General features: G+C 35.0%; 1 protein-coding gene across 6 annotated transcripts in view; it reads right to left on the bottom strand.

Annotated features, from left to right (window-relative positions):
* RYR2 (ryanodine receptor 2) overlaps positions 1–13,587 on the bottom strand; it is a 799,701-nt gene that overhangs the window by 426,111 nt on the left and 360,003 nt on the right. For all 6 annotated transcript variants that reach the window (XM_032137647.2, XM_032137648.2, XM_058430777.1 and 3 more), the window contains 2 exons: positions 8,637–8,711; positions 2,491–2,647 (listed from right to left, as the gene is read on the bottom strand). In XM_032137647.2, coding sequence (XP_031993538.1) covers positions 2,491–2,647; positions 8,637–8,711 — 232 coding nt within the window. The remainder of the gene's footprint in view (positions 1–2,490; positions 2,648–8,636; positions 8,712–13,587) is intronic.

The raw sequence follows: 13,587 nt of genomic DNA, 5'->3' as shown, positions 1-13,587 counted from the left end.
TCAGCCTACTCAACATGAAAACAAGGACCAATTTTGTTGATGGTCCACTTCCACCTAAGGCATAGAAAATATATTTTATCTTCCTCATAGCTTTTTTTTTTTTTCTTTTTTTTTGAGACGGAGTCTTGCTCTATCACCCAGGCTGGACTGCAGTGGCACGATCTCAGCTAACTGCATCCTCTGCCTCCCGAGTTCAAGCAATTCTCCTGTCTCAGCCTCCTGAGTAGCTGGGACTGCAGACATATGTCACCGTGCCCAACTAGGTTTTGTATTTTTAGTAGAGACAAGGTTTCACCATGTTGGTCAGATTCACCTGCCTCAGCCTCCCAAAGTGCTAGGATTACAGGCGTGAGCCACCACACCCAGCCTTCTTTATAGTAGTTAGGTTTTTGGAGAGTCAAAATGTAGATTTCAATTGCATGGGGGAGGGGTGTTGGTGATCCCTAATCCCCACGTTGCAAGGTTGTGTGCGTTTACACAGCAAAAGAAGAACGATTAGGAAGGAAATTCATCAAAATGTTGATATTCTGCATAATTAGGTAGTTCTTACTCCTACTTTTTTTTGTATTTTCTGAACTTTCTAAGACAAACATGTACTCCTTTCAAAATCAGAAGAAATGAAATATGATTAAAACACTAAAAAACTTTTAAGTAGTTGTAAATAACTACTTTTAATTTTGTTACAATTATCACTCTAAATAATGAATATGCTTTCTTGTATGTTAGACATTATTTATATGAAATACATTATTAAGAGTATAGTGAAATAGTTTATTTTCATAATTAGGAAAATTAATGTTCTCTATTTTCTGTACTCACTGGAGCAATCCAAGCCATAGACCCAATGTAGAAAAAAAGTGGTCAGTGGCCCCTAGTGACAACTGCAAATAGAAGTTCTGTGGGACACCTTCAAAATTCAATAAATATTTATGTTTATGCTGCCAATCCTATGCTGTGTCAGGACACCATTATAAGATTAATAAAATGGAATTTATTAAGTATACAGTAAATTGGTCTTTTAGGATAAACGTTTTACCTAAATGGGAAATAATCATTTGTTAATGCTTGTAAAATATTTAGAAGATTTTACCTAACATATAGATCTCTAGAGAGGGGCAAAGTAAAAATTTAAACCTAATCCAATATTGAAAAAGCACTGTAGTGCATGTATTATGGTTCTACTAAGCCAAATCATGACCTTGTTTTGAATATATTATACATGGTACTTAATATCTTTTCTTCATCTAATAACACTGCTATCAAAAATACAACTTGAACTGAGCCAGCATACAAAATATGGGGAAGGGTGATTGAATCCTAAGAATTTCCTAGTAGTGAAAAAACAAAATAATACGTTTTTTTCTTTTTAATGAGCCCTGAATAACACTGTGAAGATGCCTATACCCAGATGAGTATGTAGTAATCGCAGAAATACAAAGTCAAATCTTTATCTATTTAAAGGAACGAAGTTTTGCCTTCCTAAGATGAAAGCTAGTTAGCAGTTTAATATTGTTCCAATCGTCTTTCCCAAGTTTCACAATCTTCATTAAATTATGAACAGAAATATGCAATTGATATGGTTTGGCTTTGTGCCCCCACCCAAATCTCATCTCAATTTGTAATCCCCACGTGTCGAGGGAAAGAGGTGACTGCATCATGGGGGGAGTTACCCCCATGCTGTTCCCCTGACAGTGAGTGAGTTCTCATGAGATCTGATGGTTTTTTTAAGTGTTTGACGCTTTCTCCTTCACACTCACTCTCCTGCTCTCTCTCTTGCCTGCCTCCATGTAAGACCTGCCTGCTTCCCCTTCTGTCATGATTGTAAGTTTCCTGAGGCCTTCCCAGCCATGCAGAAGTATAAGTCAATTAAACTGCTTTTCATTATAAATCACCCAGTCTCAGGTATTTCTTTATGGCAGTGTGAAAATGGACGAATATAGCAATTATCATAAAAATGATTCAATAGGGTTAAGGATAAAGGTCTGCATATAAGAATGGATGTATAAATGTATCTTTGAGACACAGATTCCACTGTGCTTTATCCTCATACTGTAACCCAAAAACATCACAATATCTGTGGTCACTGTATACTGTCAATGCTTAAGAAAACAGGAAGGAGCTGGATGAATGTGTTTTAAGAACTATAAACGACATGAAACACCTTTCATTTGATGATGTATAATAGGTATTTTTATGTTTTACATTTTTGACAGCTTCATACTATCCCAATATGTATGTATACAGTATGATTTATGCAATCATTACCCTTTATGTAATCATTACCCTTTATTGTACATTTAGATTGTTTCTATAGGCAGGTTTTAATGGTTTAGAAAATCAGTTTTACTGGAGAGGAATGGATGGAAGAGAAACTGGGAATTTAGAAATACACGTAAGACATACTTACATCATTTATTTTCTCATTTCTAACATCAAAGGGAATATGACAGGGTAACATTTACAGGAAATCCAAAATATTTTCTGTCTTACCTTGGAAGACCGGAAGGTAAATGCTGTTGATTTTACATCAGCTTTCTCTTTGTCCATGAGCAGAAGGTTTTTGTCTTCCATGAGACTCAAGTATTTTCCTGTTGTGACATGGCGTAGTCGGAATGGCTGTCCCCATCTTATGTGGCTTCCACTCCACCTAATGAAAACAGTTAGGACTTGATCCAATAGCACCCACAATCACAGGAGGAGTAGCCATTAAAACATATGTCAGACAATGAACAGTCATATATATTGTCTTAATGTTCTCAAAATCTTAGGATATTAGTGATATTAATTTCATTTCACAAATAACAAAATGGCTATTCAGAATGATAAGTAATATACAAAGTCACAAAGCTTATAGTAAGAAGTTAAATGTAACTCAAGGTGTTCTGACTCTAAATGCCATACCATCCACACAGTACCCTATTCTATGCAAAGATAACTAAGAACTTGTGCTCCAAGTCAACCTCTAATACAGATCAGTCAAGCTCTAATGCAGATAATGCAAGAAGTATAATTTCAAATAATATTTTAGCATTTACTACTTAAAAACTGTTGTTGTATTTGCACAGACTTGAAAAACACTAGTATTGTGGTCAACGTCTAACTATGATTAATTGGAACTCATATATATAAACTGAAGTATATAGTTAGACTATATTTACGTGACAAAAGAAATGTATTCTTATGCTTTACATTTTAATATTGTGGAACAATTATATTATTAGAACCCGATGAATAAAAAAGATAAACCAAGAAAACGAAAATTCTAAAAAAGTCAGAAAAAATCTAATAAACAGAAAATATAGAATGTTTCAGTAAAAAGATAAGTTATGATCATTAAAAGTTTGCTTTGAAGGATACTGAATGTTCTTAATGCACAGAAATGATAAATGTTTGAGATGATGGATATACTAATTACTCTGATCTGATCACTATACATTACCTGTATCAAAACATTACCATGTACCCCATAAGTATGTACAATTATCACTTGTCTATTAAAAATAAATAAAATGACTTTCAGTTAGGATAAAATAGAAAAATCAAAATACAAGCTGTTCTTGCTTTGCACATTACCTTGTTAACTGAAGGTTGTGCATTTAGGAGCTTTAACCATGCTAAGGTGCAGAGTGATGGCACAGTTCTATTGTGCATGACTTTCCCTTAACACCATACCATGCAAAGTAAGGACAGGCCATATATATCATTGATAAGACACAAGCTTAAGATCAAAGCATGCAAGAAAACTAAAAACGAATGAGTAGAAAAGATTCAACAAGCAAATAAACCTCAAAAGGAAATGACAAATTTGATATTAGATAATTCCAGTTCAAGGCCAAAAAGCACAAAAGGTATACAGCCAGATATTTTATGAAGAAAAAGTATATACTCTAAAAATAATGCATGTTGTAAAGCTTCATATGTCAACAACAAGCAGAAAATGAAACATAAGGATAATTTTTTAAAAGACAGTTTACAGTGGATGATTTTGTCAAAATACAATGAGTCAAAGAAAAAGTAAATATATGGAGAGTTTCAATATAATCTTATTACTAATAAACTTGATTTTATATAGACTAATTAAAAATGTTTGTGTTCTACAAATTGAGAATACTTGTTTAAAAGCTAGCAATCTTTGAGTAAATTATAAATCAATTTAATGTTGTTTTCCTAACCTGGATTTTTGGCTTGAGATATTAGCATAGAAAATTAGCAGTAGAATGTTATAACAAGTTCATTTTCACATGAATTTGTTTATAAAGACAATTAATTTGTGAAGCCCCCCAGGTAAGTTAATAACCATGTACTAATAAAACCAGACAACACAGTATTGTCTTAAAATGAAATTAAAGTTTATTACCAATAATAGCACATTAAAGTATTTCTATTTTGGAAATAAGCTTTTAAAAATCCTCCTCTTATAAAATTAAGTGTACTATTTGCAAATACTATGAAAACCACAATTATCATTATTATTATTATTACTATTATTTTTATTTTGAGACGCAGTCTCACTCTGTCACCCAGGCTGGAGTACAGTGGTGCGATCTTGGCTCACTGTAAACTCCGCCTCTCGGGTTCAAGTGATTCTCTAGCCCCAGCCTCCCGAGTAGCCGGGACTATAGGCACCTGCCACCATGCCCAACTAACTTTCGTATTTTCAGTAGAGATGGGGTTTCATCATGTTAGCCAGGATGGTCTCGATCTCCTGACCTTGTGATCTGCCTGCCTCAGCCTCCCAAAGTGATGGGATTACAGGCGTGAGCCACCCTGTGCCCAGTCACAATTATGTTTAATATTTGTTTCCATTATTTGAAAAACAATGAAATATTTGGAAATATGTTTAATATTTTTTTCCATTATTTGGAAAAACAATGAAATATTTGGAAACAATGAATCACTTCCGAATAACAATTCATCTTAATCATCATAGAACACACCTTCGTTTTCAAAACAGCTCAAAATTTTGACCAGATATATACTATTTACTAGCGTATCTGGAAGATGTTCTGGGCTCAGTTCTATTCAATAGAACTCATAGGTACCAGTGCTCCTTTGAAGTCTCTTTGAAGATTCTGGTAGAAATGGAATGAATGTGGCCAGTTTTTGGCAAAACCACTGCAAAGTCTAAGCACATTTGCTTTCATTTCCAGCCACTCAAACTAGCCTGGTCTCACATGCCCAGACCCCCACCTCCTCCCAAATGAGAGGGCAAGGCCAAAAGTATCAAGAGGCAAGAAAATCATAGGTAGTAAAAACTGAAATTGGCAATAGTAATGGAGTTTTATAATGCAATTTCCTTTGGTAACATTAAAAACTGTGCCCTATGTATTATCGATATTTACTCAAAATTACCTCAAAGGGAATTGGGGAATAGTGAGCACTTCTTTATGATATGTCACCCTTTAATTTTGTTTATTTGTAACATTAAAAAATAGAACTTCAACTCTATGTAATTCATAGCTTTTATTTCAATGATTATTCCTATTACAGGAACTAACATATAGCTCACTTACAATATCCCCATAATTTTCCCTTGGAGTAAAATATAGGAGAGCATTTTCCCTTCAATTTAACTCCCTACATTAAAACTATTTATTAAAAAGGCCATGATACTGAAAAACTTTTGACAATAGTTTCATGTGTAAGAGTATGCAGTATAAAATATATAATGAATGGGCCACATCAACTACAACAAATATATAGTTTAGGACCTCATTGGAGAAAAGAGAAGACCGAGTATCCCAAATATTGAATATAAACATTGGCATTAGACAATATAGTTCTATCATAAACAAAAGCAGGATCTTCACTATAAATTGCTAAATATAATGCAAAATTAGTAATTATGTGGCCATTGCATATAAGACATGTAAACTTCCTAGAATGAAAGGGATTTAATTTAAAAAAATAAAAGCTCCTAAACTGAATTGGCTTAATTTACATATCTACAATAAAGCCAAAGTAGTTTAAAGAGTCAGTATAATCTGAAAAACTTCTTAAAATAATGATATTCCATACATATGAATCTCCTACTTTCCTACTGCTACACAGGAAGGTGAAATTTAATCAAGGGTCAGAGAGAAGAGCAAAACATCTCGCCTTAAGCTGCTGAACGGTTGAAAAACTACCTGCTCTGCCTTCTCTATGGTATTCCCCTCAGTGACATCTGGACTATGAGAAGCAATTAGCATTCCGTTTCCCCAGTGGCTGACCATAAGATCATCTCCTTTCTATATACTGATCATCTGTAATCAAAGTGAAAATAAACTCCAAACTTCTATTTCAAAATACAAATATAAGCAACAGTAGAGAGACAGGATCAAGACTACTTAATGCAGAAGTTTGCAGAATAATCTAGATTTATGTAGTCACAGCTCATCAATAATATCGATAACAATAAAAACAAAGTCCTATCAGGTTTTCAGAAGCTTTTGTGCTATTTTTTAACCAAAAATAAGGTACATTTAGGGTCTCTCTCTACAAAAAAGATAAATATTTCTTTAAGCACTCAATCATGAAGTATAGGTATATCTCTAAATTTTGAAAACACATATTCAATCTGTTTTATAAGGGCAATACAACCTCTCGAAACTGCACTTATAGTGACAAGTTAATTACATATATAATTAGTAATTATTTATACAATTAATTTGTATAAACACTTCTTTAATCTTTCATTTTTATAATACACAAAGTAAAAAATATGAGTAATACTTAAAATCCCTTTCCTTAAATTATCTGAATAATTACAAAATACATAAAAGCTATGAGTTTTCCTTTGTTTGCCTTAGAAGTCTGTCTCTTCTTTTTCCATCTCATTATGATATGCACTTCCAATAAAAATTTTCTTTTAAGTTTCGTAGTTACCAAAAGTTTTAATATTTAGGTAGATTTGATCAATTTGCATTTATATCAAAGAAATTTAATATTTTCAATTAGTTATTAATGACAATATAGAAGAACTTTTTAAACTTACAGACTAACACAAGAAATATAAGAAATTAATTTATATAAATATTTTTGTTGCACAAGAGTAGGATGTAGTGAAAAGGAAAAACTGAATAATATATATTTTTATTGTTAAAGAAGACCATTTTCAATAAACAAAGGTATTAAACCACAGCATTACTTACAGTCAATTGGATACTTTGAAAAGGGTGATGTAAGCATTTTATTTTAAAGTATCACTATTTAAAATACACTGGAAGTTATATTCTATGCATCTAAACTGATAATGAAAGCATTTCTATGTCAACCTCACAATGTTCAGGAATGTACAAAGTTTTTCAAAATTATTGCATGGGACACAGGAGCAGAAATGACTGAAGGCCTCTAACTATTCCCATCACCATTAGACAGGCAACAGTCTCAAAATAAAATGTCTATAAAGATAGTTATACTAGGCCGGGCGTGGTGGCTCACGCCTGTAATCCCAGCACTTTGTGAGGCTGAGGCTGGTGGATCACGGGGTCAGGAGATTGAGACCATCCTGGCTAACACGGTGAAACCCCGTCTCTACTAAAAATACAAAAAATTAGCCGGGCGTGGTGGTGGGTACCTGTAGTCCCAGCTACTCGGGAGGCTGAGGCAGGAGAATGGTGTGAACCCGGGAGGCGGAGCTTGCAGTGAACCGAGATCGCGCCACTGCACTCCAGCCTGGGCGACAGAGCAAGACTCCATCTCAAAATAAATAAATAAATAAATAAATAAACAAACAAACAAAGATAGTTGTACTAGAGTAAGATAGCCCTCATTCCCACCCATAGAGTCTGCTATCCTAAATCAATAATGTCTTTAAAGCCCAATACAAATCAATTATTCTAAATCAATAAAGTCTTTAAAGCCCAATATACTAGGAAACAAATACAGTGAAAATTTACTGCTCTTAGGCAAAGGACTAAAGCTACCAATTATTTTTTAAAAATCTGACATTTTAATTCTACTTAAAATAGTTCAAAATGATGCCTTTATCATCATATTGTATTCATTTACAGGAACTAAAAGGAAATATTCAGACAGTTAAGTCATCAGAAAAAAATACTTTATACATTTATGTTTCATAAATATTAATATATAAAAACTCTCATTACTATAATGAATACACACTGACTTTTATTGCAATGCAGATTTGTACTTAGCTATCAAGTGATTTTTAAGTAAATACAGTGACTTCCAATAATGATTCTGTCCTACGCTCATGTTCAAGTTTCCTGTTTTAAATGTACTTTTAGAAGGTTAAATCCACAGTCTGTCAGATCTGAGATGTGCGACAGGCTTGCAAAGAACTTGTCTTGTCTCCAAATCTTACATCACTCTGTCCTAGTAGCCATTTCTGCCAAGAGATGCATGGTCTGGGATGAGACGATGTTAAAAAAACAAATGAGGCTAAAGACAAAAGCAGACTGTACAAAATTATTGCTTATTTCTCAGGTTTGCCAGCTGGTGAACTGAGGCTAAGGAATGATAAAGGTAGATGGAAGGAAATAGACAAAAGAGAAACTCTCCACCACTTTCTCGGTGTTTCCTTTGTTCGCTTGCTTGCTGTAGTTTTCAGCATCACAGGCTGACACAGAAGCACAACACTGAGCTATTTGGTACACTAGGTGCATTAGGCTGTGTTTAGAAGTTCTACTTACGCAACTCTTAGCGTCTCTAGTCTCCAAAGGGAACGTGCATGAACAGACACAGCGCCACCTTCATAATGAACAGTTCTGTTTCAACAAACAAACAGAAGCCCAAATGTGAGTTAAACATGTTTCATTCTTTGGACTCTAATTTTTTGAAGCAAGTTAGGAGAGAAAAGCAAATGCACTGTGAGTAAACAGTTAAAGTTATACTTTTTCGGCAGGAGACAGTATAGCTGGGAATAAAAATAACCAAAATAACAGTAACAGTGATCAACCTAAGTTTTCCCTGCATAAACAATGATTTAAACATATTCTCTCTTGCCATTTTCTCCCTCTAATCTCATTCATTTTCTCTCTCTCTCTCTCTCTTTCTCTTTCTTCCCATCCCTCCCTCCCAGTGAATAGATTTCACCTTACTCATCTAACTTAGGTCCATGAAAGTACTCTGTGATAAGTTTAGGTATAGTTTAATATATCATTATTTCAACATATGTATTTAAATATTTGCACTTCCAAATTCTGTTTTAGATTATCTAAAGCATTTTAAAGAAGTGTAAGAACACAATTCTTAATATTTTAACATAGCAATCTGCAATTTATATCAAAATATGAATATCCAAAAAGTCACAAAATAGGAACTTCTTTGGATGCATATCACATGCACCCAAATTCCAAAACCCTCATAATAATGTGTTAATATGCCATACATAATGCTAAGTAATTGCTGTAATTATCCAAATTAATAACTGCACCAACGCCTTGAGATTGTTTTGGAAACCAAAGCTAATGCACATGCCCTCTTTCTTTCCTGAGTGTTAACTATCTTCCTCTCTATAGGGTTTGTCTTATGTAAACACATGAAAGTCTATCCTGCCTCACACACAGCAGTAATACCATGTCTACTCCTGTCAGTTTCCAGTGGGTTCCAATCTTGCTTCCAGACCCACTGAAACAGACTTTGCTAAAGTCATCAAGTGACCTTCGTGTTACCAAATCCAACAGACTTACTTTCTTTTTTTTTTTTTTTTTTTTTTTTTTTGAGACGGAGTCTTGCTCTGTCACCCGGGCTGGAGTGCAGTGGCGCGATCTCGGCTCACTGCAAGCTCCGCCTCCCGGGTTCACGCCATTCTCCTGCCTCAGCCTCTCCAAGTAGCTGCGACTACAGGCGCCCGCCACCACGCCCGGCTAATTTTTGTATTTTTAGTAGAGACGGGGTTTCACCGTGGTCTCGATCTCCTGACCTCGTGATCCGCCTGCCTCGGCCTCCCAAAGTGCTGGGATTACAAGCGTGAGCCACCGCGCCCGGCCCTTACTTTCTTTTTAACACTGTGGAAGCCCCTATTGTATTGAAAGTTTTTCTAACACCATTCTCACCTGCCTTTCCTCCTACCTGTTTAGATAATCCTTCTCATTCTATCTTTATTGTGTAACGTTTCAAACATACATAAATATTAAAATAAATCCCCATACACCTAGCACATGACATCAACAATGATCAACATAGGGACAATCACGTTTTACCTATAACCTCTACTTACCCCTCCACATGTAACTCTAAAAATAATTATTTGATATTATGAAATATCTAGTCTGTGTTTGAACTTCCCAAATTGCCTCAAAGATGTTTTTAATTTTCCCCTGTTGCTTTTTCAAATCAAGTTCCAAAAAAGATACACTTATCAGTTAGGGGTCTTAAGTTTCTTTTATTCTAGAACAGTCTCCATTCCTCTCATCTTCCCTTCTTGCCATTTATTTGATGATAATCAGTCTGTACCATATGTCCTGGAGGACTTTCCACATTCTAGATTTGGCCAACAGCCTTCCTATGGTGTTTTTTTTAACACATACCTCTAAATTGGTAGTGAGATCTAGAAATGTAGAAGCTTGTCCAAGTTTGAATTTTTGGCAAGAACATTTCACAAATTGGTGTTTGTACTTTCCATTATAACACAACAGGGGTACATAATTGTCTATTTCTTTAGATAAAATTTGATCAGTTGGTTTGGGATCACCCTAATCCATCCATTAGGACCTAAGAGTTTCAGGTAGTAGGTTGGTGCAAAAGTTATTGCGTGTTTTGCCATCAATAACCAGTGTCCACAGCAGTGATTTTCAACTTTCGCTGCATAAAGTACTCACATGGATAGTTTTTAGAAATCCTTATGTGCACTCTCACCAATGACATTAGACAGATCTGGAGTCAAGACTTTAAAAAACTCTCTCGCTGGTTGCAATGGGAAGCCAAGCCTTGGAAAGCACAGTCTAAGTTACTCCACAGCAGCACTGTTGACGTTTGGGGCTGGGTGATTCTCTGCTGGACTGTCCTGTGCATTGCAGGATGTTTACAACCCTGCCCTCTACCAACTAAATGCCGCCAGTAGCCTCCCACCAGCTGTGACAACCAAAAGAGGTCTCCAACATTGTCAGATGTCCCTTTGGGGACAAAATCACCCTCAGTGTAGAGCCACTGACATAGGTAAGCGGCTCTCAAGTCTTCAGTGAGGTAGAATCCTCTTCCTTTGAGGGCTTGTTAAGACCCAGATTGCTTATCTCACTCAACATACGTCCTCTAGGCTCAACCATGTTGCTATGAATGACAGAATGTCATTTAAAAACTACAAACAGATTGGAGAGATAAGTTCTAGTATTTGATAGCACTATAGCATGATTGTGGTTAACAATTTATCATATATTTTCAAATAGCTAGAAGAGAGGATTTTGAATGTTCCCAACATAGAGAAATTATAAATGTTTGAGTTGATATACATGCCAATGGCTGATTTGGTCATTCTATACTGTACGTATGTATTGAAATATCATATTGTACCCCATAAATACGTAAAATTATGTGCCAATTAAAAATAATTTTGTGCCATATATCATATTGTACCCCATAATATGTACAATTATGTGCTAATTAAAATACTTTTTTAAAAAGAGATTGCTGGCCCCATCCCCAGAGTTTCTGAGTGACCACGTCTTAGGGTAAGGCCCAAGAATCTGCATTTCCAACAAATCCCCAGGTGATATTGACGGTCCATATTTTGAGAACCACTTGACTAGACCCATTATTTTATTTTGGCAATGGTACTTAACCTTGGTTGTATATTAGAATCACCTGGAAAGCTTTAAAAAGTCCAATGCACAGACAACACAGACTGATTAAATAAGACTGAACGATAAAATAAAGACATTGTGCACATCTGTGTGTGTATATATACATGTATAAATACATACACTCACACATAGACACAGCATTTTAAATACATTTGACCTTTAATAAGGGTGTTTTACTTGACCACAAAGAAAATGTTATCAGATTTTTTAAAAGACTTTTACTCATCGCCGGGCGCGGTGGCTCACGCCTGTAATCCCAGCACTTTGGGAGGCCGAGGCAGGCGGATCACGAGGTCAGGAGATCGAGACCACGATGAAACCCCGTCTCTACTAAAAAATACAAAAAAATTAGCCGGGCGTGGTGGCGGGCACCTGTAGTCCCAGCTACTAGGAGAGGCTGAGGCAGGAGAATGGCGTGAACCCGGGAGGCGGAGCTTGCAGTGAGCCGAGATTGCGCCACTGCACTCCAGCCTGGGCGACAGAGCGAGACTCCATCTCAAAAAAAAAAAAGACTTTTACTCATCATATTTTCTGATCATAAACAAAAAAATTAGAAACAAATACTGAAAAGACAAGAAATTGACAACTTGGAAAATGAAGAAACTTCTAAATAATTCATGGGTCAAAGAGGGAAACAAAATTATACTCTATCTAGAATATAATGAAGAGAAAAGCACTTCTTAAATCTATGATTCACAGGTAAACTTTGAACACTTTTAATCTGCAGTCCTTTAATTATTAAATAAACCACGTAAATAAAGAATTGCCTGAAGACATAAAACAGAGAACAAAATAAACCAACAGAAAATAGAGGAAGAAGCTCAATGACATACTGTTAAATAAGATGCAAGAGTGTAAATTATGTACATTTTCTGTGCAAGTTATCACTAAAAATCTATCATATGTGTATATTGTGAACATATATCTGTATGAGCACGGAGAAAGTTGTCAAATAACGAACATCAAACTATTAGTATTAATTACATTAGAGGAACAATTACATAAGGTATAGAGAAATTAAGCTCAAAACATTTTTAAAAGGTCTCTAAGATACAAATAGCATGAATATATCTTTGTAAAATTATATGGGTTTATATAATAAAATGAATAATTATGCAAATAGTTTACTTTGATAACTTTACCTTTTCAACTTAACAATGATCTTTTATAAAAATCTAATGGCATTTTTATTAAGATTTTAAATGACAAATACAAAGTCAAAAGGAAAGTTGAATCCTCCTTCCTACCCGAAATATTTTTAGCTTTATCTTGAAGGTTCTTGTGCCCTGAATTGTTCCTCTTTATATTTTTTTAAAAGTTTCATTGGCAGGTATAGAGAATCTGATGACTTCTTACTGCCAGGTGGGGAATCTTTGCTATTATATAGTTCCCCACATAAATTACATGTCATGTGCAGAACGTCAATGGTTGTCTAATCAAGTCTTCATGGGCTGTTTCAGACCGAAAATTGGCACCACAATATCAAGATCTTAAATAAATAGGAATTTCAGTCCTTCATAAAGGACTTTAAGGACATTCAAACTTATTTAGAAATCAGCCCACCTAGAGGAATACACCTGCTCCATTAAGGGATTGTCCCTTTTCCCTGCAATGCATTTCAAGTATCAAATCACAGTCTAGAAGGACATTGTTCTAAAGACCAACAAGTTTACCAAATGGTATTACCAACTTTGAACTCATACAAATAAACGATTATACTCAGAGCAAATGCCCTTTCCAGCTGGATGACTGAAAAGGGAGAAAGATTCTCTAAGAAATTACACAGACTGATAGCAACAGCACCTTTTGAGATAATCACCACAAGGGATTTTAATGCAAATGG

This window comes from Hylobates moloch, unplaced genomic scaffold (assembly GCF_009828535.3).
Source record: "Hylobates moloch isolate HMO894 unplaced genomic scaffold, HMol_V3 SCAFFOLD_18, whole genome shotgun sequence".
NCBI classification, from domain to species: domain Eukaryota; kingdom Metazoa; phylum Chordata; class Mammalia; order Primates; family Hylobatidae; genus Hylobates; species Hylobates moloch.
Note: the sequence above shows the minus strand (reverse complement) of the source record. Positions and strands in the feature narration are given on the sequence as shown.